Genomic DNA, 24,630 nt, shown 5'->3' with positions numbered 1-24,630 from the left:
TCCCACCCCCCTCCCCTCTAGAACCCTCAGTTTGTTTGTCAGAGTTCTTTGGCCTGCTTTTTAAGTCAAACATGGGGAAGGCAGATTCTGGAAAGAGAGAAGGCCACACAGAATGCAAGGAAACCATGCTAACATTTATTTTAGTGGTCACCACGGCAAGTTTGGTTTGGCTGGGCAGCCTTGTGTTTGGAGTTTGATCCTCGTGCCTTCGTGGATGTCTGAGCTACAGCTGTGAGCACCTTGGTTTTAACCAATCCATGGAGGAGGATGACATTGAACCACTGGTGAAATCAGCTCTTTATGGGAGCTGCTTTTCTAAACGTTGAGGAATAATGCCAGCAAGGCAGTTTTGGTTTCTTATTGCTGCTGTAATAATTACCACAAACTTAATATTATAAAACAACAAAAATTAATTTTCTTACAGTTCTGGAGATTAGAAGCCTGGAGTGGGTTTTACAAAGCTAAGATGCAGGTGTTGGCAATACTGTGTTCCTTTAGGGGAGAGTTGTTCCTTGCCTTTTCCAGTATCTAGAGGCTTCCAGTGTTCATTGGCATATGGCTTTTGCCTCACCTTATTCTAATTTCTATTTCCATTATCACATCTCCTTCTCTGACTCTGACCCTTCTAAGACTCTGGTCTTATAAATTGGGCCCCCCTGGATAACCCGGGATAGTCTCTCTATCTCAAGATCCTTAAATTCATCACATATGCGAATTCCCTTTTGCTATGTAAGGTAACATGTTCATAGGTCCCGGGGATTAGAGTGTGGGCATCTGTAGGGTCATTATTCTATCTACTACAGATTCCTTTTAGTCATTCATGTGTCACCTAGATGCCAGTTCCTTCCAAAGCCTTCCAGGACCACCTAGAATCCCATCCACCCTGGTCACCTGTTTACCTTGTTTAATTAAATCTGGGAATAGTGTATTTATTTTCTCAGTTTATTTTTTATTGTTCATCTTTTGTCATTTTATTTGTCACTTCCTGTCTCCTTCCCCTAGAAAATAAGCTCCACTAACAGAGAAACATGGTCTATTTTCTTCACCAAATCAGAATAGTTCCCAGCACTTGCTAGACTCTCAGAAGGTATTTGTTGAGTGAATCACTCTGTATACAGACTAAGGAAGCTTGCTTTAGATTAAAGCAATATTAATATACTGTTGTTCCTATTACTATCAATAATGCAAACGTTTTTTACTAAACAGCAGTTAAACATTGCTGTCAGTAGATTTGAATTTAAGTAATGCGTTTCTCTTTGGGACACATGGGAGATCAATAAAATAAGATACTAGATGTTTTAAACTGAAGCTGCAGGAAAAACAAAACGTAAGAATTAGATGAAATTAATATAAACAGTAAGTATCTTGCTGAAAAAGAACGGTAATGTTATCTTAATCCCTACACTGAATCAAGATACCATGATGAATAACATGGGGCCTCTGCCCTGTTCACCCCTGTTAAGTACCAAGAAAGAATGGAGAGAAGAGAGGTTTTAATGGAGACATCAGTGCTGGGAAGCAGCGCTATCGTCAGGCTGTTCCAAAACATGGTTGTTAGCACTTCTGGAAACTCAGAAAGCTTTTAGACAAAAGTAAAGACATTATCCACTGACGTGGCATTAAGAACAACCTTGATGGGGCGCCTGGGTGGCTCAGTTGGTTGAGCGACTGCCTTCGGCTCAGGTCATGATCCTGGAGTCCCTGGATCGAGTCCTGCATTGGGCTCCCTGCTCAGCAGGGAGTCTGCTTCTCCCTCTGACCCTCCCCCCTCTCATGTGCTCTCTCTCATTCTCTCTCTCTCAAATAAATAAATAAAATCTTTAAAAAAAAAAAAAAAAGAACAACCTTGATGGAAGAAGTGCACTTCTGTAAGCAGGTAATTTATAGCTGTTCCATTGTTGTTCGTTTATGTATCCAGGTGACTGATAAAATGAGTCAATCAGGAAATACTGAGTCCCTGATGCTGGTCAGTCCTGAGGCCCTCATATCATAGTGAACAGTATTGAGGAGGAGGAGAGAAGGAGGTTGGAAAAGACTGGGAAGACTTCAAGGAAGAGGAGTGTTTAGACTGAACTGTGTCTCCTCCAAAATTCCTGTGTTGAAGCGCTAACCCCTGCTGTGACTCGAGATAAGGCCTTTACAGCTGTAACTGAGGTTAAATGAGGTCATTAGGGTGGGCCAGGTATAGAGAAAAGGCCACGTGAGGACAGTGAAAAGCCAAGGAGAGAGGTCCCAGGAGAGTCCAAATCTGCCTACCCCTTGATCTTGTAGTTCCAGCCTCCAGCCTTACTATGAGAAAGTAAGTTTCAGTTGTTGAAGCCTCCTAGTCTGTGGTACTTTGTTAGGACAGCCCTAAGAGGTTGATACAAAGAGGAGCTTGAGCTACATCTTGAAGGATGGATAGGGGTCATTTCTGGGAAGTGGCCTTGGTGAAGATCACTATCCAAGGGTCTGGTTCAGAAAGGCACTCCACAGAAGTGATGAATGAAAGCCACAAAAAAAGTTGGAATGCACCGAGCTTGATGAATTAAAGAGAAGGGAGAACTGACCACGGATAGGGTACGGGTGGGGCCTTGGGGACTTGTGTACCATTCTGTCTGGGGTGGGGAGAGGTGTCTGTGGAGGATCTTGATATCCAGGGAGAGAAAGTTTGTATTTGGTACAGTAGAAAATCTGGGGCTTACATTTGGGTTTTGGTAGTCAATTTTAGATCAGGAGGAATATGATCTGTGGCAGATATGGGAATGAAGAGTAAGGTGTGGCTTCAAAAATTATAAAAAGGAAAAAAAGCCAGAGTTTGGTGATAGCCTGGTGTTACCTGGGAAGAACCAGTTAAAGTTGAATGGTTAATGAAATAATGAGGCTGAGAGGTATCCAAATAGTTCTTCATTCTTGGGGTTCCATGGGGACTGGAATGTGTTAGCACCTGAGGTATGACATTCTCTTACCCCTACTTCTTTCAAATACTTTAAAGATAAGAATTGTTTTTTCTTTCCAAAAAGCTTTATTGTTATTAATTAAGCTCTCTCTCTCTCCTTTCACCTAGTACCATAAACTTACTATGTGTGAAAATCCCAGGGATGATTGAGGTGTCCTTAATGGCCCTCAGAATCCTAGGATGTTTCTTTTTTTTAAGATGTGCTGGTTCTCTGGGAACAGTAACACCATCTGCCTCACATACTACTTAAATACGGTTGCTCAGATGGTTTTTATCTATAAAATAGATAATAGATAAATAGATTCTTTTATTCTCACTGTTGGAATTATACATGTTTATTTTAGAAATTTTGGATACTAGAGAAACATAAACAAAAAACTTAATTCATGGTCCTACTGCTTAGCTAGAGCTACAGTTAATATTTGGAGAATCAAACAGAATAAATGGTTTTGTTTCCTTCAGTTAATGCACATGATTATTCAATATGTTAATATTAGTGTTATTGGTAACATTACATGTTTTTTTAGAGTCCCTTGTGATTTTTCTCTGGGAGTTCCTAGAATAGCATAAGAAATAGTGATTTTTTTTTTCCAAACAAATTTTCATAGGCGATATTTTCAGTAGATAGCAGAGATTCAGTTTTGCTCTAGGAAGCTGTGGAAACCTCTATAAAATTATGTTTGGCAAATTAGAACTGAAATATTAATTTTAAAGTATATTTCAGGTAGGATGAAAATTTTTTTTTGTGGAGGTTTAGATATCTTCCTTGTTAGTATTTTACTCTTGAATTGAACATATTTTTCCCTCTTTTTTAATGTACAAAGTTTAATTTTAAAGGAGCCAGTCATTTAATATAGAGTAAAATGAATGAAGTGTAGTCTTCTTGGAAATGAACTGTTTAGCCATTTGAGATAAACCAGAAAGGTAGGGTACTTAACCTCTTGGGTGAGGTGGTGCTTTACTTCAGATTGGTGAATGCTTGGCTTATAAAAACGTGTAGATTTTACTTTTTTTTAATTTAATCTCCATGTTGAATCGGTTTTCTAATTTATAATATTATAAACCTTTCTGAATCATCATAAGAAATGCTTATTGTCTGATTGCAGTGGCTGAATAATAAGTACCTTTTATCTTTTTGATATTGCAGTTGACTCATGTTGACCAGGCAAGCTTCCAGGTTGATGCCTTTGGAACATCCTTTATTCTTGACGTCGTGCTAAACCAGTAAGTCTTGGTTGAGCTGTACTTCATTTTGTCAGATACCATTCAATCCACTTTTATAAGCCTTTGTAAGGTTTTGTTTTCTTACTATATTTTACTTCATCTTCCCCTATCTGTTAAATGACTACATTTAAAACTTTTGTATCTATTGATTGTAAGTTATAAAGTCTAGCAAATAACAGGAAATGGATATCCATTTGAAATTGAACAGCTGTAACAGATTTAAGAAGGTAATGTGGAGGGCAAGACTTACTCTAATATTTTGCATAAGAATATATCTGACCTAAGTTCCTATGAATGCAGTAAATTGTGAAAATAATATTTTGGGTATTAAAATGTCTTTCTTAAGAACAGCAGAAAAGAGTTACCCTTTTTGCTCAATGATTCAGAGGATTAGCTGCATGATGTGTGACCCCTAATAATGGCATTAGATGCATTGATTTGGGACTCAGTTTTTTTGAAATTTAGGGTACTGTGATTATTCTGTAAATATGATGTAATTTTGGAAATTCTGTTTTTCAATTTTGTTAGCCACGCTTCAAGTGTTCATTAGCCATGTATGGCTAGTGGTTACCTTATGGGACAAGGCAGAACATTTCCATCACTGCAAAAGGTTCTGTTGAGCAGTATTGGTTTAGATTTCTTTTGGGGAATGGGCACATATGAACAGATTATTGAGCTGGGTCAGTTAGTATTTGGAAGGAGAATTCACATCTTCCTTTTAGATTCCGGGTCATGTCCAATGGATTAATTTAATAATTAGTCTTACTAGTATCCTAGTTTTTATGGAATTTATTTTACAAAGTGTTGTAATTCCATTTGTGTTATGTTAATGTTTAAGCCATGTATTAGTTCATTTTTTATTTAGTTTTTACATTTTATGTATTTATTTGAGAGAGTGGGGGAGGGGCAGACGGAGAGGGAGAGGCAGAGAATCTCAAGCAGGAGATACTCTGAGCATAGAGCGCAGAGCCCATGCAGGATTCGATCTCACAGCCCAGATATCATGACCTGAGCCAAAACCAAGAGTCAGTCGCTTAACTGACTGAGCCAACCCAGGCACTCCTAGTTTATTTTTTAATTAAGCTGTCTCATAGATACCTTTTATAAGTATTTCTCCCCTCTCCTCACATTTTTGTAGTTCACAATTTAAATGCTGAAACGCATTGTTTTAGGTGGAAACTATTTGGGTGATCCATTAATAGGAGTTGTTTGTTCTTTGATCATGTGTATTTTAAAAATGTAACATAAATTTTAAAAAATGTAACATAGGGGCACCTGGGTGGCTAAATTCTTTGGGTGGCCTACTCTTGATTTTGGCTCTGGTCATGATCTTGGAGTCATGGGATTGAGCCCCGCATAGGGCTCCATGCTTGGTGGGGAGTCAGCTTGGAGTTCTTTCTCTCCTTCTCCCTCTGCCCCTCCCCCAGCTCATGCATGCATGCACACACTCTCTATCTCTCTTTAAAATAGATAAATAAGGGCGCCTGGGTGGCTCAGATAGTTAAGCATCTGCCTTTGGCTCAGGTCATGATCCCAGGGTCCTGGGATCGAGTCCTGCATCGGGCTTCCCGCTCCTTGGGAGCCTGCTTCTCCCTCTGTTTCTCTCTGTCTCTCATGAATAAATAAATAAAATCTTTAAAAAAAAAAAATAGATAAATAAATCTTTAAAAAAAGAAAAAAAAAGTAAACTGTATTTCTACTATGCTCATTAAAATACACTTTATTGTTTGTTTTTAAAATTAATGGCTTAAAACATATATAATTAGATTCTTTGTACCACACAGTATTTAATCTAATTTCATAGATCACAAGACTGTGTTAATATGATTTGTATCTTATATTCCTACTTGATGTAAGTGCCCTAAAATTTACATGTTTAAGTGACTCATTGTGGTTTTTCAGCAAGCTTGATATTATACAGTTTTAAAAAACTCATTATAAAGGAATGCATGCTCCTTAGAAAAATAGTGATAAAGTAGCAAAAACAGTCTCACATAATTGTGCCCCATAGGAATGGATTGCCCTATTTTATTTTTTTGTTTTTTTTTAAATTTTATTTATTTATTTGCGAGAGAGAATGAGATAGAGAGAACATGAGGGGGGGGAGGGGCAGAGGGAGAAGCAGACTCCCTGCTGAGCAGGGAGCCCGATGTGGGACTCGATCCCAGGACTCCAGGATCATGACCTGAGCCAAAGGCAGTCGCTTAACCAACTGAGCCACCCAGGCGCCCTATTTTTATGTTTTTTAAGAAAGAGCAGGAACTCATGAGCAGGAGGGTGGAGAGGGGCAGAGGGAGAGGCGGAGAGAGTATCTTAAACAGGTTCCATGCCAAGTGCAGAGCAGCTGTGGGGCTTGATCTCTGGACCCTGAGATCATGACCCTGAGATAATGACCTGAGCTGAAATCAGGAGTCGGACTCAACCTACTGAGCCACCCAGGGACCCTGGATTGCCCTATTTTAAATTGTAACCCTCTCTGCTGTCATCCTTCCTCAACCCTACTACTTATTCTCCCCTACTTCATTTCTAAAATAATATTTAAAATAAATAAAATTTAAAATAATAAATCGCCATTTAATACAGAGGTTGACTCATATGAAATCGCCATTTTTGCAGGTCAAGAAGTTCAAATATACCAGCGTTGTCATATGATCAATTAATATTCTATATTTTAATTACTTATTTTGTTTATTATCTTTTTCCTCCCACTAGAATATAAGCACCTTGAGGGCAGAGATTTTCTTTCCTTCCTTGCTGTCTTTTCCTTCCTCTGCTGTGCAGAATAGATATTAAATTCCAGCCTGGGAAGCCATATAAACTTAGAAACCAGAGGCTGGAATCCACCAGGACACAGAGGAGACCAGATAAAGATGGAGGCTGTCAACTGGGGAGAAGGCAAACAGCAAAACAGAAACAGAGGTTAAGTGTCTGGGACTAGCTTCCAAAACTGAGCATCTGTATATAGGTGTGATTTGGAAAGTTCAGATTCCTAAGTTTCTAGTTCATTGACTCTTTCCTATCCCTCCTTTATTTTTTAAATTTTATTTAATTTTTTTACAAGAGAAAATCAAATTTAATAGCATAAGTAGGGGAAGTCCACACTTGGAAATTCCCTCCCATCCCTCCTTTAAATCACTATTCCTGTGGATAGCTCAGCCTTGCTTTCTGGTTCCTGACATTTGTAAAGCCTTGATTTTCAGTTCTCAAACAAAGAAAGGATATTTATTCATGTCCATTCTACCCTAAACCACCTCATTCCTTTGGAATATTCTCAGCCCCAAAACATTCTGTTCCTAAGGAGAAACACATATGGGCCATACTTAGCAGAGCATGGATACTCTGGAAGACTAAGGGTAGAGCAGAATTTCTTTTGAGATACTGGCAAAAACCTCCATTGGGCATTTTTTCTCTTATTGCAGTGAAAATTTGGAATTGCAAGAAGTACAGAACATATATATAAAAAAAAAGAAGCAGAGTATAAAATAATAACATAAATGGAGGTTGCTGGGCTGAGGAATATACAAAGTACTTTTTTTTTTTTTTTTCCTGGGATCTTTGTTACACATAGGTGGCAGGTAGCTGGTTTCTTTAAGCTTTAAGAGCCAGGATGATTTGATACAAAGATTTTTTTTTTTTAAAGATTTTATTTATTTATTTGAGAGAGAGAATGAGATAGAGAGAGAGAGCATGAGACAGGGGAGGGTCAGAGGGAGAAGCAGACTCCTCACTGAGCAAGGAGCCCGATGCGGGACTCGATCCCGGGACTCCAGGATCATGACCTGAGCCGAAGGCAGTCGCTTAACCAACTGAGCCACCCAGGCGCCCAAGATTTTTTTTTTTTAATTTTTGTGAAGAATGTTTTTATTTCATGGTTTCAGTTTATATATAGTCTTGGCGTTGTGTTAGTTAAGGAGCAGGAAGGTGAAAAATTGAATATACTCTTTATTTATTTATTTATTTATTTATTTATTTATTTATTTATTTGAGAGAGAGAGAGCGAGCGAGAAAAAGAGAGCACAAGCAGAGGGAGCGGCAGGCAGAGGGAGAAGGAGAAGCAGGCTCCCTGCTGAGCAGGGAGCCCCAAGTGGGGCTTGATCCCAGGACCCTGAGACCATGACCTGAGCCAAAGGCAGACGCTTAACTGACTGAGCCACCCAGGCGCCCCTGAATATACTCTTTAAAAGCTATTTTTCTTATGAAGCAATTCTAGGGCTGTGGAACTGGTAGAGTTTTTTTATTTGTTTTAAACCAGAGGCAAATTAAGTAAGTCTACGTGTGGCTGGATTCCAGTTGCAGAATGGACTCAGTAATATATATTTTTAGATTGAAATGGAAGGAAAAGTATCATTACATAATATTCCTTCTGAGTGTTTGGTACACAAAATTATCTATAACCAAATTATGTAAGTTCAACCTTTGGGTTGTAATTTCTACAGAAGGCAGATAAAGAATATGGAATGTTTACACATGAAAAGCACAGCCAATTCCTGTTTTGTCAAGCGGTTTTTAGTTCTTTCATGGTGTCACACAGTTGTGGAATTTCACTCTTTAGGAGAGAGGTATTTAAAAAACCCAAACATATGGCCTGGCCTGGTCAAACTAGTCCCAAGTCCACGTTGGACCTTTTCAGAGATCAGTGACTGGTATTATACTTTATTGTGAAACATTCCTGAGAAAGAGAAAGACTCAATGAAGATGTTTTTATACTATATATATATATATACACATACATATATATATAATATTATATATATGTAATTATACATATACTACATATATAATAATATATAATAATATATGTATTATGTATGTATTATGGGAGCAATTCTTTTCCTGTACATCTCTCTCCCATTCTTCAGAAAGTGGATAATTAAACTGCCCAGGGTGATGCACAGATATTGAAAAAGTTTCCTTTCAATATTTCCTTGATCCTTTTACAACAGGTGACCTGACAAACCACACACATGTGGGCATAGCCATGCCCCCACATACCCATCCCCACACACCCCACAAAGAAGCAAATACTCCACATGGATGTGATTAGTTATTTTAGGATGTGGAACATACAGTTAGCAAGAAAGAGCCCATCTTTTATAGCCTGTTTTTGGTAAGGGAGTCTGTGGTACAGTCGGAGATCTTAGATGATCCTACTCCTAAATTTTGATTATATTTTACACATTTTCTCCCTCTTTTTATTCCAATAAGAAGAAAAATAGTTCTCTAACTTAGGATCCTTATGTCAGTGTCTTTTTCCCTATTTCACAGTGAGGGATGGGGAGGACAGCTAGGGATCAGACATGATGGCTGTCAGCAGATGGGGTTGCCCATGCTGAATGGGAGGTGGTGTAGAGATAGGGTTGGGGTGGGGGGAGAGGGAGAAGCAGGAACAAGATCAGACAAGAAGCATCCAAATTCTTTTCAACTGGGCAAGTTCAGTTTTGTCTTCTCTCATTTAGCAGAATCATTTGCCAATTAGTCACCTCTTGATTGCTTTGTACTATCACTCTTGAATTTGCAGGAAAAGTAGAAACCACAGTGGGCAAAAGATACGGTGTGACTCCAACTGGAATTGGAATTTAGGTCTGGAAGTCTCATTTCCTTAACTCTGCTCTATTTACAGTGTGGATAAAAATAAGTGATGGGGATTAGATTATAATTAAATGATGATGTTATGTGATGATACTAAATAACATAATATGTCTTTCACTATTATTAATAAATCTGTAACTTAATATCTTACTGTTTAACTAAATTCATTATGGCAAATATTTGTTTATATGTACATTTAAAGCAAAATTATTCTGTAGAAGATAAATCTGTATTGAATGGTCCCTGCCAATAAGGGTCCTTATCTTCATCTTATAAACATATCATATATGTATTTAAACATGTGTACACACATGTATATGCATGTACACAATGTATACATACACATACATGTATATACACATCCATATGTACGCACATATATGTAAATTTCTAAGGCTCTAGTAAGTGCTAAGAGTTTTTCTAGACTGTGAGGACTTGGTAGAAACAAGGAAGGAATCACCCTACTCTTATGGAGCTTGTATTCTAGTCAGAAAGACAGTGTGTTAACAAATAAATTTTACAGGGTGACAGTGCCTGGTTTAGAGGTGAGGGTGCTATGGTTGTCAGAGACAGGCTATCTCTGAAGGGATGACGTTTGAACTGAAGGGGCCCCAGGCAGAGAGAATAGCGGGTGGCAAGGCCGTGAGGCAGGAATGAGCTTAGTACGTTTAAAAGATAGGAAGGTGGCATAAGAGGCTGGAACACTGACGCCTGGGTGGCTCAGTCGGTTAAGCGTCTGCCTTCGGCTCAGGTCATGGTCCCAGGTTCCTGGGATCGAGTCCCGCATCGGGCTCCCTGCTCCGTGGGGAGCCTGCTTCTCCCTCTGCCTCTGTCTCTCTCTCTGTCTCTCATGAATAAATAAATAAAATCTTTAAAAAAAAAAAAAAAGAGGCTGGAACACGATAAGTCAGGGTAGTTATTAAATGAGGTTGGAAAGGTAGCAGGACCCAGATCATGTAGGGCCTCTTAGGCCACAGAAAAGGCTTTGGATGATAGTCTAAGCAGAGGCTGCTGGTTTCCCTACACCGTATTTTGTAGTGTTTACTCCTTTCCCCACTGACTTGTCATCCTGTGTTCATCATATTTAGTTACTGTATATTTTAATGTCTTCCCAGAGCAATCTCTTCTGAAGATCTATTCATTAATTATTTGGCCTGGTACCACCATACTACTTATTGTAGCTTTATAAGTGTTTCAATATCTAGCATGGAAAACTCTTTCATTATCAGTTTTCTTTTGTAAAATTTCTTATATATTTTTGCCTTTTCTAATATGGAATTTTAGAATAACTTCGTCATTCTCCTTTTGGAATTTTAATTGGACTCTCACTAAACCTATATTTTAATTTGGGAAAAGTACATGTTTTTATAGGTACTGAGTCTTTCCATCCAATACCATTGTGTATTTTTTTCTTTTAAATTTTAGCATCTATGGGACGCCTGGGTGGTTCAGTCAGATAAACATCTGCCTTTGGCTCGGGTCGTGATCCCAGGGTCCTGGGATCAAGTCCCACATCGGGATCCTTACTCAGCGGGAAGCCTGCTTCCCCCTCTGCCTGCCCCTCCCCCGCTTGTGCTCTTTCTCTCTCTGACAAACAGATAAATAAAATCTTTAAAAAAAATAAATTTTAACATCTATTTTGTCTTTCAGTAAAATTAAGTAGTACTTTGGTTTTTATATGAACATTTCATGTGGAACCTTTTCATGGGAATTATAATTTTTATTGCTACTGTGGATATTTTTCTATATTTTATAATTTAGTTATTGATGACATAAGGAAAATCAGTGATATGTGTTGAACTTTATTAATTTCCTTAATAATGCTAGTGGTTTTTCTTTGTTTCTGTTGGATTTTCTAGTTTGACAGTAATATGACTAGAAAATCATGAAAGCTTTCTTTTTTTCTTTCCAAAATGATACTTCGTACTACTATTGTCCACCTTGATGCTTTTTCTAGAAGTTCCTGAACTCTATTACTTGGTGATAATAGCATTTTTGTCTTGGTTCTTTTGGTAATAGGTATATCTCTAGTATTCGTTGTTAAGTAGAATGTTGCTTATTGATTTTTGAGAGCTAGTCTTTTTTTTTTTTAAGATTTTATTTATTTATTTGAGAGAGAGAGAATGAGAGAGAGAGAGCATGAGAGGGGGGAGGGTCAGAGGGAGAAGCAGACTCCCTGCCGAGCAGGGAGCCCGATGCGGGACTCGATCCCGGGACTCCAGGATCATGACCTGAGCCGAAGGCAGTCGCTTAACCAACTGAGCTACCCAGGCGCCCGAGAGCTAGTCTTTATCATGATAAAGCAATCCCAAATCTTGTTTAATAATTTTTTTTTTGTTTTTAAGGGAATGAGATTTAGATTTTATTGAATCCCTTTCTAGTCAATTTGAGTGAACATATTGATTTTCTTATTTGATAACTTTGTCATGTTGCATAATTCATCGTTGTAGCCCGTATGTTGCTGGCCTTTCTAGTTGTGACTACAGAATGGAATTACACCTCCTGTTTTTATGTAAACTATTACGGCACAAGCCTTTGCTGGCTTTTTTGCTCTAAGTTACCTCCATCTCCAAGCGTGTCCCTCAGCTATTTATGAGATTTGTTGTTGTCTGTTACCTTGCCACTCTCTTTCTACCTCTGATAGATCCCCTGCAGTGAGCCTCATGAGGGCTGCTTTGCTGGGCACACCAGCGATGGCTGCTCACATTGGCCAGGAGTGGTCACCCCAAGAACCCACAAGCCCAAACCCATCCCCAGGCCCTTCTTGTGGAAGGTTGATGCCAGCAGTGGGAGAGCACAGACATAGCCTCTGCTCAGAGACAGGCAGAGAAAAGGGCACATTATTTCTTTCTCTGGTCCAAGGCACTTGACGTTCTATTTCAGCGTGAAAAGCAGGGGGGACGTCCATTCTCAAAAAGTGAAATTGGACCCCTACTCTCAGAGTTATGGTCTGACCTGACTGCCATGGCTTGATAGTATCTTTGCCAAAGTATGGCTTATTCAACTTGAAACAGTATTCCGTGTGTGATGACTATAGCCCAGAACACCAAGTACATTTCCTTGTCACAGTCTTCCCTCCTGCACAAGGTGAAGAATAAATTAGGATTGTACAGCCCTCCTGCATTAGCTCTGGCTCCTCATTTTCCCTGATCCAGTGCTTAGACAAGGATAGACAGTTTTCAGGAATGGGGCAGGCTGAAAAACAGCAAACATGTTGTGGCACAGCTCTGCAATTAACACCTTGAGGAGAGTGTAATTGCTTTTCTCTATTGGTTCAAACCTTCCGAAGAGTTCACAGAACTGCAAGGATTTACTGGGGGGCTCTGCTCCCCCAAAAAGGGAGGATTGCCCAATTACCAATTCTGGTTTTTATTTTAGAATGTGACAGCTGATTTTAAGATAGTTTCTAGGGGCGCCTGGGTGGCTCAGTCGTTAAGCGTCTGCCTTTGGCTCAGGTCATGATCCCAGGGTCCTGGGATGGAGCCCCGCATCGGGCTCCCTGCTCGGCGGGAAGCCTGCTTCTCCCTCTCCCACTCCCCCTGCTTGTGTTCCTGCTCTCGCTCTCTCTCTCTCTGTCAAATAAATAAATAAAATCTTAAAAAAAAAAAATAGTTTCTAGTTTCGAATTTTAAGATCCAGTCTCTTTAGATACCCCATTACTAGCTACTAAAATAGATATGCTGTTATATTATTAGAATTTTTATACCAGCAGTAATGAATGAGATTGTATCAGAGTTAAAAAGCTGTATAAAATGAAATTTTTTTTTACTTACAACAAAATTCCTTGAAACATTATATTCTGGACTGTAAGACTCACATCTATATTTTTTAGTGTTTAGAAGTCCTTATTTTGATGAGTCCAGCAACCTTTTAAAAGATAGGTCTTTGATAAACAATAATTTCAGATGGATATTAATGTATTCGTCTACTTGTTTTTAAGCCAACTTTGGAAGATTATATTTTACCAAAGAATTGTGCACATCATGGAGTGTTTACGTTTAATGGGTGTATATTTGTGTGTGCTTTTTAGAAAATAACTTTTAAAATTTCTACTGTACTTATTGTTATGTCCTCTTTCGCAGTGCTACTTTTATTTTTGCTTATCAGGTACAACCTCAAGTATACAAACTTTTTGGAACATATTTACCACATAAATTAAACAACATTATTTTTTTTTAAAGATTTTATTTATTTATTTGACAGAAGAGAGAGAGAGAGCGAGCGCAGGAACACAAGCAGGGGGAGTGGGAGAGGAAGAAGCAGGCTTCCCGCTGAGCGGGGAGCCCAATACAGGGCTTGATCCCAGGACCCTGGAATCATGACTTGAGCCGAAGGCAGAGGCTTAACAACTGAGCCATCGAGGTGCCCCAAACAACATGATTTTCTTTTTTCTTTTTTTAAAGATTCATTTATTCATTTGAGAGAGTGAGAATGAGAGAGAGTACATGAGAGGGGGCAGGGTCAGAGGGATAAGCAGGCTCCTCGCCGAGCAGGGAGCCCGATGCGGGACTCCATCCCGGGACTCCAGGATCATGACCTGAGCCGAAGGCAGTTGCTTAACCAACTGAGCCACCCAAGCGCCCAACATGATTTTCTTAAAAAAAGATTTATCCATTTATTTTTGAGAGGAGAGAGAGAGAGCATGTGCCTGTGAGTGGGGCGATGGGCAGAGGGAAAGGGTGAGTATCCAAGCAGACTCCCCACTGAGCGTGGAGCCCAACGCAGGGATCTGTCTCACTCTGAGATACGACCTGAGCCAAAACCAAGAGTTGGACCCTCAACTGACTGAGCCACCCAGGTGCCCCTAAATGACATGATTTTTAAAAACAATTTTATTGAGGCTTTTTTTTTTTTTTAAGATTTTATTTATTTATTTGAGAGAGAGAGAATGAGACACAGAGAGCATGAGAGGGAAGAGGATCAGAGGGAGAAGCAGACCCCCTGCTGAGCAGGGAGCCCGATGTGGGACTCGATCCCGGGACTCCAGGATCATGACCTGAGCCGAAGGCAGTCGCTTAACCAACTGAGCCACCCAGGTGCCCCTATTGAGGCATTTTTACATGTAATAAAATTCACTCCTTTCAAGTGTACAATTTAATGGGTTTTTTTTTTTTTTTTCAGTAACTTTACTGAGTGATGCAACCATCACCATAAATCAGTTTTAAAACACTTTACAATTCTCCACTAAGATCCCTCATTCTTATTTGAACTTAATTCCCATTCCTGCCTCCAGTGATTGGCCAGGCACAAAAAATTACTTTTTTGTAATTATAAATCTGCCTTTTCTGGACATTTCATATAAAGGGAATTACACAATATGCATTTTTCAGTCTGGCTTCTTTTATTTGATATGTTTTGAAGTTCATCTGTGATGTCGCGTGTGTCCACAGTTCATTCCTTTTTAGTGATGAGTATTATTTCATTTATAGATATATCACATTGTGTCTATCCATTCACGTGATGATGGGCACGCAGGTTGTTTTTGGCAATTATGAATAATGTTGCTATGAACATTCATGTAGAAGTCGTGGAAGTCATTTGTGGATTTAAATTTTCATTTAGTTTTATGTTTAATTGTTTTGAGAAATGCTGAACTATTTTCCAAAGTGGACTTTTGGTTTTTAAATGGTACAGTAACAGCTGTTTTTCTATAAGTTCTATTTTGCAAGAGGGGTGGTGTCAGTATAAACAGTTGCCTAGCTTTTTGGTTTTCAGTTCCATATCCATTCCAAGTCTGGAAAGAGACATACTTCTTATGGTTATGATCTTATGCTCTTTGATTCATAATAAAATGCTACCTTTGAAATACATATTGAACTTTTGACACTTTTTAAGGGACAAGATTCTACCATTAGTACTTTATATCGGAACTTTATATAGACCACACATTTATTATACCACAGCTGAATCATATTTCATTTCTGCTCTTTTGTTCTAAGTTGAAAAGTGGTAGTTTTAAACTGTGACTTCTAACACTAGACTTTATAACTTTTTTTCATAGGCAGAAAGTCTCCTGGGCTTAGCCCAGAATGGTTTTGATTGTTAGTTGGACAGACCTTGGCTGTAGAGCCCACAGCAGAGGAGAATGGGTGGGTGGGTGGAGTAAAGGGGGCATTAGATATGCCTGGCCAAGAGCCAGAAAGTGATCCAGTACTAAAGCTGAGACCTCGGAAATTGTTTTGGAGGGGGCATCTGGGAAGAATTCTAGAGGCCACAGGAGACAGGATCCCAAGGGCTGGAGCCTTTTAAAGGGTTCAGAAGGCCAAACTCATGGGTGGGGAGAAAGCTGTGCAAGGGTCAAGTTAGTCCTTTTACAAAATGGATCAGAGCTGAGCAGATGGGGGTCAGATCCCTATACACCTACATATTACTGGTCTATTTAAGCTTTCTGTGTTCTGGTTTGTTTTTAAAAGTACAGCTTTAGTGCAGACTCATTGTCTTTCATCTGATTGTTTAATATGACCTTGAGATGTTTTTAGCATTACCTGCTCTTTTTAATAGGGGGGATCTCGAGATTTCAACACATTTATGAGTATATTATTTAAATTGCAGATAGAATAATCACAGAATTATTCAATATAACCAAGTCTATGGCCCTTAGTTTCTCAAGGGAAATAACCATGTAAGTACTATTTTTATAGTTAAAATGGTTACTGTATATTTCTCTGTTATAGATTTATGTAATTTGTTTGATATAGTAAATACTTTTAATGTGCAATAATGAAACTAGTAATAAATGTTTTTGCATAATTGCATAAAAACTCCTTGGAGTTTTTACAGTGATTAGGAGACACGTTGAAGATTAAATTATCACAGTTCACTGCTGTTTTTCTCCCAGTTGCCAAATTACTGAACTCTGCTAAATTTTCTAGCAGTGATAGTGGTGTATAGTCCAACTACAGGGAACTTTGCAGGCACAACTAATTGGGTTCCCTAGACATATTTAATATAAATTTAAATTTATGATACAGCTATTAACATGTTGGGTGGACAAAATCTTTGCAAGGTGAAAGACTCAATTTGAGTAAGCAGATACTTGTTCTGTAATAGCGATATTTATTTTATGTAAAGCCTGTATTTTAGGTTGAGGTATAAGGTACATGCTTACCCCAGGTGATGCCATCTGCTTAGAACTGGGCGTTGCTCTTGGTCACTTCTGAAATAGTTTTCTCACACTTGCAAAAAGTATATATCAATCTGTTATCACTCACTGTGAATATGCGTGTGTTTTCTCATGCTTCAGCTGTTGGCCTAAGTTTTCAGCCAATGAGATCTGGTGTGGAAGGTTGTACTGTACACTTGTGTCCCATGAGATTGACTATAACCATTCTCAGGGAGCGTGGCCATGTTATTCTTTGGCGATTCCTTTATTTAGTCTAAAACTGAATAGTTTTGACCTCGAATGGTGTAGAAGTGATAGTGGTGGGCATGCTATCCTAAGAAACAAAGAAATGTTAATAGCCTGGCTACTGAAACTTTTATAGAGGCTAAGGCTTTCCCTGGAAACTGGTCGAAGATAAAGATCAGCTTGAACTTACTTCCAGGAAATGGCCCAGAATCGTAGGATAAGAATGCACAGGCAGCAAGGGATGGCCTCATGGTGTGATGATAGGAAGGGGTCATGAATACTTTTGCAGCGTGGTGGCTGGTTGTGGTCATATGAACAGTAGCTGGAAGGAACTATGGGTGCCTGTTATAAAGCTAGGGGATTTGGAGAGAAAGCCTGGTGTTAGAAGGTGGAGGAGGGTCCGTACTGTATCCTCCAAAGTGAGAAGGCACTTTGAGACTGAAAAATGAAGGAAGCCACTCCATACCGTTTGCATAGTTTTATTCAGGGTAGCTTACTGATGGGGGAAATCGGGTGGATGGATGATCCAGGCAGTGCACAGCTATTCTCCACCCCTATTCTCCTCCACGTCCAGACCTTAATCCTGCACAAGCATGAATAAGATGGAGGGCCAAAGATGGAGTTAGTGTTGCCAGTGCTCCTGCAACTGGAGTGCACCTCTGTACGTCCCATGCTGGAATAACCCTGTGCAGGACCTTTGGCTGGGCCGCATCCCTAGCTCTCAGGGAAGAAAATTAGAAACGTGTGGTAGGATACATATTAGGTTAGTGTGTATGGCAAAGTGTTTACATAGGCATTCCATATTTAAATTCAGGTAATCTTATGAGAGACAATGGACTCCGAAAAACAAACTGAGGGTTCTAGAGGGGAGGGGGGTGGGAGGATGGGTTGGCCTGGTGGTGGGTATTGGGGAGGGCGCGTTCTGCATGGAGCACTGGGTGTTATGCACAAACAATGAATCATGGAACACTTCATCTAGAACTAATGATGTAATGTATGGGGATTAACATAAGAATAAAAAAAATTCAGGTAATCTTTACATCTTTTGTTTTAAGAAAACCTTATGATGACGTACAGTGATCATTAGCTCACATTAACTTCAATTTTATCCAATTCAGACGTGTTGGAGAGGTGAAACCAATAGAAGCACAGGGCATAGGCAGTTTCTCTGGAGGTTATTCTCGGTGCTGCCTTGCTCTTCTTCTACTCTGCTTCTCAGAGGGTCAACAGTCCTTTTTAGCCATGGTTGAAACAGCAGATGGGCCTCTTCAATTCACAAACATACTAATCGCTCTCCAGTAGATGTAATAAAATAGGTGTTACAGATAACTTCTTTTTAGTCCTAGCCTAGAGAATTTAGCTTCCCTGATAGATTCTTTTAAAAGAGAAACTGTCGTGCAAAAACAAAAATGGAAGATTCCCCTAAAATAAATCCATTTATTGTATTCTCTCTTCTTATGTCCCGAGGGAAGAAGAATTAGCAAATGAATGATTAATCCTGCTCTTCTCTTATGCTTTATTACCAGAGTCAAAAGTTAAAAACAGTCAAGCTGTTACACCTTAATCAGATGCATTTCCACATGAGACTTTAAGTTTGGTTCTTTAAGGAGAACTGTATGATGTAGGATATTTCAATGAACTTTTATACCATCAGGCTTTCATTTATGAGTGGGCTCTTTAATCAAAACATTTTTGGATAAAAAACAACAGTTATGGGAAGTTTGCATGTCTATTAAACAGAAACAGATGGAAAGCTCAAGTAACTCATTTTTTTCAGTGCATATATAAAAACACCTAAAGTTGTGGACGCCTGGGTGGTTTAGTCTGTTAAGTGTCTGCCTTTGGCTCAGGTCATGATCCCAGGGTCCTGGGATCGAGTCCTGCATTGGGCTCCCTGCTCAGTGGGGAGTCTGCTTCTCCCTCTGCCGCTCCCCCTGCTTGTGCATGCTCTCTCTCTGACAAATGAATAAATAAAATCTTTAAAAAAAACAAAAAATAGGGGCACCTGGGTGGCTCAGTCGTTAAGCGTCTGCCTTCGGCTCAGGTCATGATCCCAGGGCTCTGGGATCGAGCCCCGCATCGGGCTCCCTGCTCCGCGGGAAGCCTGCTTCTCCCTTTCCCACTCCCCTTGCTTGTGTTCCCTCTCTCGCTGTGTATCTCTGTCAAATAAATAAATAAAATCTTTAAAACAAAAAAAACCCCAAAAATAAAAACACCTAAAATGAACTTTATTTAAATCATCATTGTGTTTCATAATCACTCACACATACATGTCTTTTCCATATTTGACTTACTCATGTGTGAAGTAGGTATTTCCACAAGCTCTAGAGCTGAGATTATTCCTATCATGTGTAAAACAATTATTCCATTCAGTTTTGTTTTATGAGCCCTGTTTATTTTATGAAACATGAACAAGGAATCAATATGGTATGCCTTATAATTTATTTTTTATTTATTTATATTTTTTAAAATTTTTATTTTAAATAGGTTCTATGCTCAACATGGGGCTTGAACTTATGACCCTGAGATCAAGAGTCACATGCTCTACTGACTGAGGCCAGCTCCCCCTCACAATTTTAATTAATTAACTAATTAATTAATTTTGGTTAAAATTTATTTTTTAGGATTTAAAAAAATTTTTTTAAGTAATCTCTACACCCAACGTAGGTCTTGAACTCATAACCCCGAGATCAAGAATTGCATGCTCTAGTGACTCAGCCAGTCAGGCGCCCTTAAGTTTTTATTTAAATTCCAGTTAGTTAACATACAGTGTAATATTAGTTTTAGCTATACAGTATAGTGATTCAACACTTCCATACATCACTCGGTGTTATTAAATAACTAATTTTTTTTTATTATTCTTATGTTAATCCCCATAAATAACTAATTTTAATCCTGACTCGTTTTTGCCAAATGATTAAAAAAGAAAAAAGAGGAAAGAAAAGAAAGGAAAGTTGACATAAAGAATTTAAATTTAACTAAAGTAACATCTATTGTATATCTAGAGGGCCAGTATGGACTGGGCACAATCTTTTAATTTATTTATTTTTAAGATTTATTTATTTATTTTAGAGAGAGAGAGAGAGCATGCGTGGGATCAGGGGGAGGGGCAGAGGGAGAGAGAATCTCAAGCAGACTCTGCACTGAGCACAGAGCCTGATGTGGGGCTCAATCTCACCATTCTGAGATCATAACCTGAGCCGAAACCAAGAGTCGGACACTTAACCGACTGAGCCACCCAGGCGCCCCTGGGCACAATCTTTTAAACAGCTTATATTTATAACATTGTGTGGTGATAATTCTTAATCCTATGTTTGGCCTGGAGCACTCTAAGATCCTAAAATCTCTTCATAAACAGAACCCAAGTGGCACCTGGGTGGCTCAGTCAGTTAAGCTTTTGGCTTGGACTCAGGTCAAGATGCCGGAGACCCAGCGTCAAGCCCTGAAGTGGGCTCCCTGTTGCTCAGCAGGGAGTCTGCTTCTCACTCTACTCTTCAGCCAGCTCATGCTCTCTCTCTCTCTCAAATAAATAAATAAAATCTTGAAAAGAAAAAAAGAAACAGAACCCAAAAAATCAGACTGTTTTATGTTTAAGTATCAGTGTATTTAAATATAGTATTTTTCCCCTTTACATGCTATTCTCTGGTTAATAGAAAACTAATTACATTTATTTTTCTTTGCTGCTATTAATATCATTATCAGAGATAATACATCATTTAAAAAAATGAACTTTCTATTCCAATCAATGTATCAGTGTTGATTGTTACTTGTATGTGTGACTTGAAGCTTGAAAGTATCAGAAGAGAATTTGTTTTATACTGTTTGCTCATTTATTCACTTATTTATTTATTCATTCACTCATATGTCCATCCAGCATTTCACTCACTACGTGCTGGACGCTTAGATTTTAGGGATAGAGAAATGAGAAGGTTAAGGACCCTGGCCTCAAGAACATGATAGATGAGACTGGGTGCAGATGCAGACAGTGATGGACGGTGTATGAAAGGGCATGACACAGGTATGGACAGTGACAATGGTTGTGTGACAGAACTTTATTGAACAGAAGGATATTGTTTGCTGGAGATATTTATTGGTAATTTTTCTACAGACACCAACCCTTGTTGGCTAGTTCCATGTTTTTACATTGTGACTGATTAAAACTTTTACTTAAAGTGTTTTTAAAATATTGAAATGTAATACACATACCAGAATAGTCCAAATAACATATATCAGCAATTTAAAAATATTATAAGGAGAATAGCAGTTTAACCACTACCCAGGTATGGAATATTACCAGTGCTCCCCAAACCTATAGCATACTCTCTCCTTCCCCACCACTGGAAACAACCACCCTGACTTTTCTGATAATCATTTCAGTGATTTTCTTTATAGTTTTATCATCACTTTATGCATCCCTAAACACAAAGGTACATCTCTCTTTTTAAAAAAATTTGAATGTAGGATGGACTTGTGGATTTTTATTTATGCAGTGTTTGCATTCAGTTATAGTTACTATTCTTTATGATGCTCAAATTGTCCCAAAGTTGGCTAGTGGGAGCCCTTTCATTTTGGCTCCTATGTCCTTTTGATATGACCATTAATTTTTAAGGGCTCCTTTGCCTCCTGGGACAAGAAGAAAGCTTTCTTGCCTATGGGACAACCAGGTTAATTTTAACTTTAGAACAGATTTCTGTTTTTTTTTTTTTTATGGTGACTGGTTTATGGACTGACACTTACCTTCATTTTGCTATTTTGATTTTATGTCATCATCATCTTATTACACAGAAAAGCCAAAGACTGACAGCTATCACTTATTCTTATTTTTAATCAAATATTGAACCAACACCTGAATCAATGACAAAAGCATTTCAATGGCATGTCTTTGGGGAGGACTGCCTTACACCTAATAATTAAATTAAGCAAAATAAAAGATCTCAGATATAACTTTTATTTCATAATGTCATGGTAATTAATCATATGGGGGGGTTGAAGTGATAGGATTTTGAAGAAACATTGGAGTTGTAAGGGACTAAGTTCTTAGTATCCCCAAGGTTGAAATAGTCAATTAAAAAGGAACTACATTTGTTTCCCGACCCAGAGTGAAATTCTTAATGTCTTTTTCTCTTCCAACCAAAAGAGATTTAATTAGAAATCTGTACACCCTAATCAGTTTTAACTCAGATGAGAGAAATGATTTTATTGTTCAGGGTACCTTTGACCATGTGGAGGAAGCAGAGACCTATCCAGTGATGGACAGTGCAAGATGATCAAAGCTGTTTCTAGTGATGTCAACCCAGGGAGAGAATGGACAATCTTGCCCAGAAAGGGCTTCTGCGAAAACTTCACAGAAAAAAAGGAAATTTTTTTCATGAGTTTTAAGCTGTGCAATATTTTGGGAGGACAGGGATTATGTAAAGGAGAGAAAAAGAGGACAATGATATGGTGATGTCAGAGTCCTCTGGGCAGAGTTGCATCAAGCTCAGGGAGCTGAGGAGGGCTAGGAAGCCAAACTGCTTTGTTAGATGGGGCTTCACTAAGTGAGATCAGAATTGCTACCCTAGGGACTTGATCTGATTGGTAATGGAGGACTGTCAGTTTTTTACATGATTGAGTCTGAAAGTCAGTACTATGAAAGAAAACATTGATGGTAGTATGGAAATTTCATTAATCATGAAAACAAAAACCCGGTATGTTTTGAGCTAACTCAATAAGAAGTTTTCTTGTAGTAGTGGTTTTGATTTTTAGAATAATTCCTGACTCCCATAGGTCGTATTACTTTTTAGGTACACCATAGGTGGTGATTTTACTTATTGTGCTGTGAAACTGTTTTCCTATGGCACATTTTGATAATGGATTAGTTAGGATGCTTTGGGTTAAAAGTGAAAGAAAAAAACAGTCAAAGATTTGCATAGTAGAAGATTATCTCACATAACTATAAACCTAAAGGCTGGGCAGCCCCACCCTTGTGGCTCTAGCTTTGCTGCTTTGGAAAAGACAAAAAGACTACCTCATCCTCTTTCTCACTGTAGGGAACCAGGAAACCTTTTACTGAAACTTCCGAAGTCTTCTTGGCCAGAATTGCGTCAAACCTTTTGCTAACCGGTCTTTGGCAAAGGTAAAGGTATCTCTGTGATTAGTTGATACTAATCAGGATCACCCTGGAGATAGGGTGAGTTCATCTTCCCCCTGTCACATGGGAGAAGGTAGGATATCTGACCCATTCTGGGTTCTGTTAGCTAGTGGCATACGGGGTAGATTTTGGAGACATAGCCAACAGGGTCTGCCAAAGAATTCTTTGTTGAAGGTGACCTTCAAATAATAGATTGCAGTGCTATTGTAATACTTCTGCTGCGTTCATTCCACAGACTTGCTGAAATGAGAACCCTCCAATCTAAATGCACACCCTTTTATACTTGATCCAAGAGGAGCTCCCTATAAAAAAAAAACCAACAAATATCTTAATCAAATGGAAAAAAAAAAGTAATACATCACCTGACAGTAAAACCTAGGAATCCTTACTGAATTTTATTCATTGGTTTTGGTAATCCCATGTATATCTTATTATTCATGTCCACTGAGACCTTGTAATAAATTGCTTTAATTTTTTTCTCATTTTAGTAATTTTTGCCTAAGTAGCTGAATAATCAGATTAGAGGTATTGAATGTCAGGTTGCCCAAGAATAGTTCTAGGCATGCTGTGAAATTTAGCCCTCCGGCTGCCAGGCTCGGCACCCCACCTGAGCCAGTAGCTTCCCTCTATAGGAAAGCTACGGTGCCTCGGGCCTTTGCAGCCTTGCTTTACAGCCCCTTCCAACCTTACTGGTCACATGCAATATGTCCTGCCCCTGTTGGATGGTCATCCAGCTACCTTGGTCCTGTTAATCACCTGTTCGCCAACAAATTAGTCCATGATTGTGCGTTGGCTGGTTCTAGTTCCATTCTTGGTCCATGCATGTGACTTTTTAGAGGTGTTCCTGCCTCTTTGGGGTTACTCAAAGGATTGACTCTAAATGTTGGTATTTCAGGCCAGCTAGGAAGACAGGGAACAATTTTGAGCACTGTGATATCTCTTAACTTTTACTGCACAAAAAGCATGATATGCACAGAACTAGCCCAATTCAAAGGATAGTTAGAGCCCATGATCCCTGATTTACAACACACCTCACTGAGAGATTCCGAACACTCACACAATAACCATTTATTTATTTATTATTTTTTAAAAATTTTACTATGTTATGTTAGTCACCATACAATACATCATTAGTTTTTGATGTAGTGTTCCATGATTCATTGTTTTCATATAACACCTAGTACGTGCCCTCCTTAATACCTATCACCGGGCTAACCAATCCCCCCTCCCCCCTCCCCTCTAAAACCCTGTTTGTTTCTCAGGTCCATAGTCTCTCATGGTTCATCTCTCCCTCCAATTCCCCCCGCCCATTTTTCCCTTCCTTCTCCTAATGTCCTCCATGTTATTCCTTATGTTCCACAAATAAGTGAAACCATATGATAATTGACTTTCTCTGCTTGA

The 24,630-nt window shown here is 38.9% G+C and overlaps 1 protein-coding gene across 18 annotated transcripts in view; it reads left to right on the top strand.

Moving 5' to 3' along the window:
- ADAM22 (ADAM metallopeptidase domain 22) overlaps positions 1-24,630 on the top strand; it is a 201,465-nt gene that overhangs the window by 29,177 nt on the left and 147,658 nt on the right. For all 18 annotated transcript variants that reach the window (XM_081800597.1, XM_081800596.1, XM_081800589.1 and 15 more), the window contains exon 3: positions 4,086-4,162. In XM_081800597.1, the coding sequence (XP_081656723.1) occupies positions 4,086-4,162 (77 nt within the window). The remainder of the gene's footprint in view (positions 1-4,085; positions 4,163-24,630) is intronic.

Source organism: Leptonychotes weddellii, chromosome 12, assembly GCF_054177405.1.
Source record: "Leptonychotes weddellii isolate Sample4059 chromosome 12, ASM5417740v2, whole genome shotgun sequence".
NCBI classification, from domain to species: domain Eukaryota; kingdom Metazoa; phylum Chordata; class Mammalia; order Carnivora; family Phocidae; genus Leptonychotes; species Leptonychotes weddellii.
The sequence above is the reverse complement of the archived record's forward strand: the minus strand, read 5'-3'. Positions and strand labels throughout refer to the sequence as shown.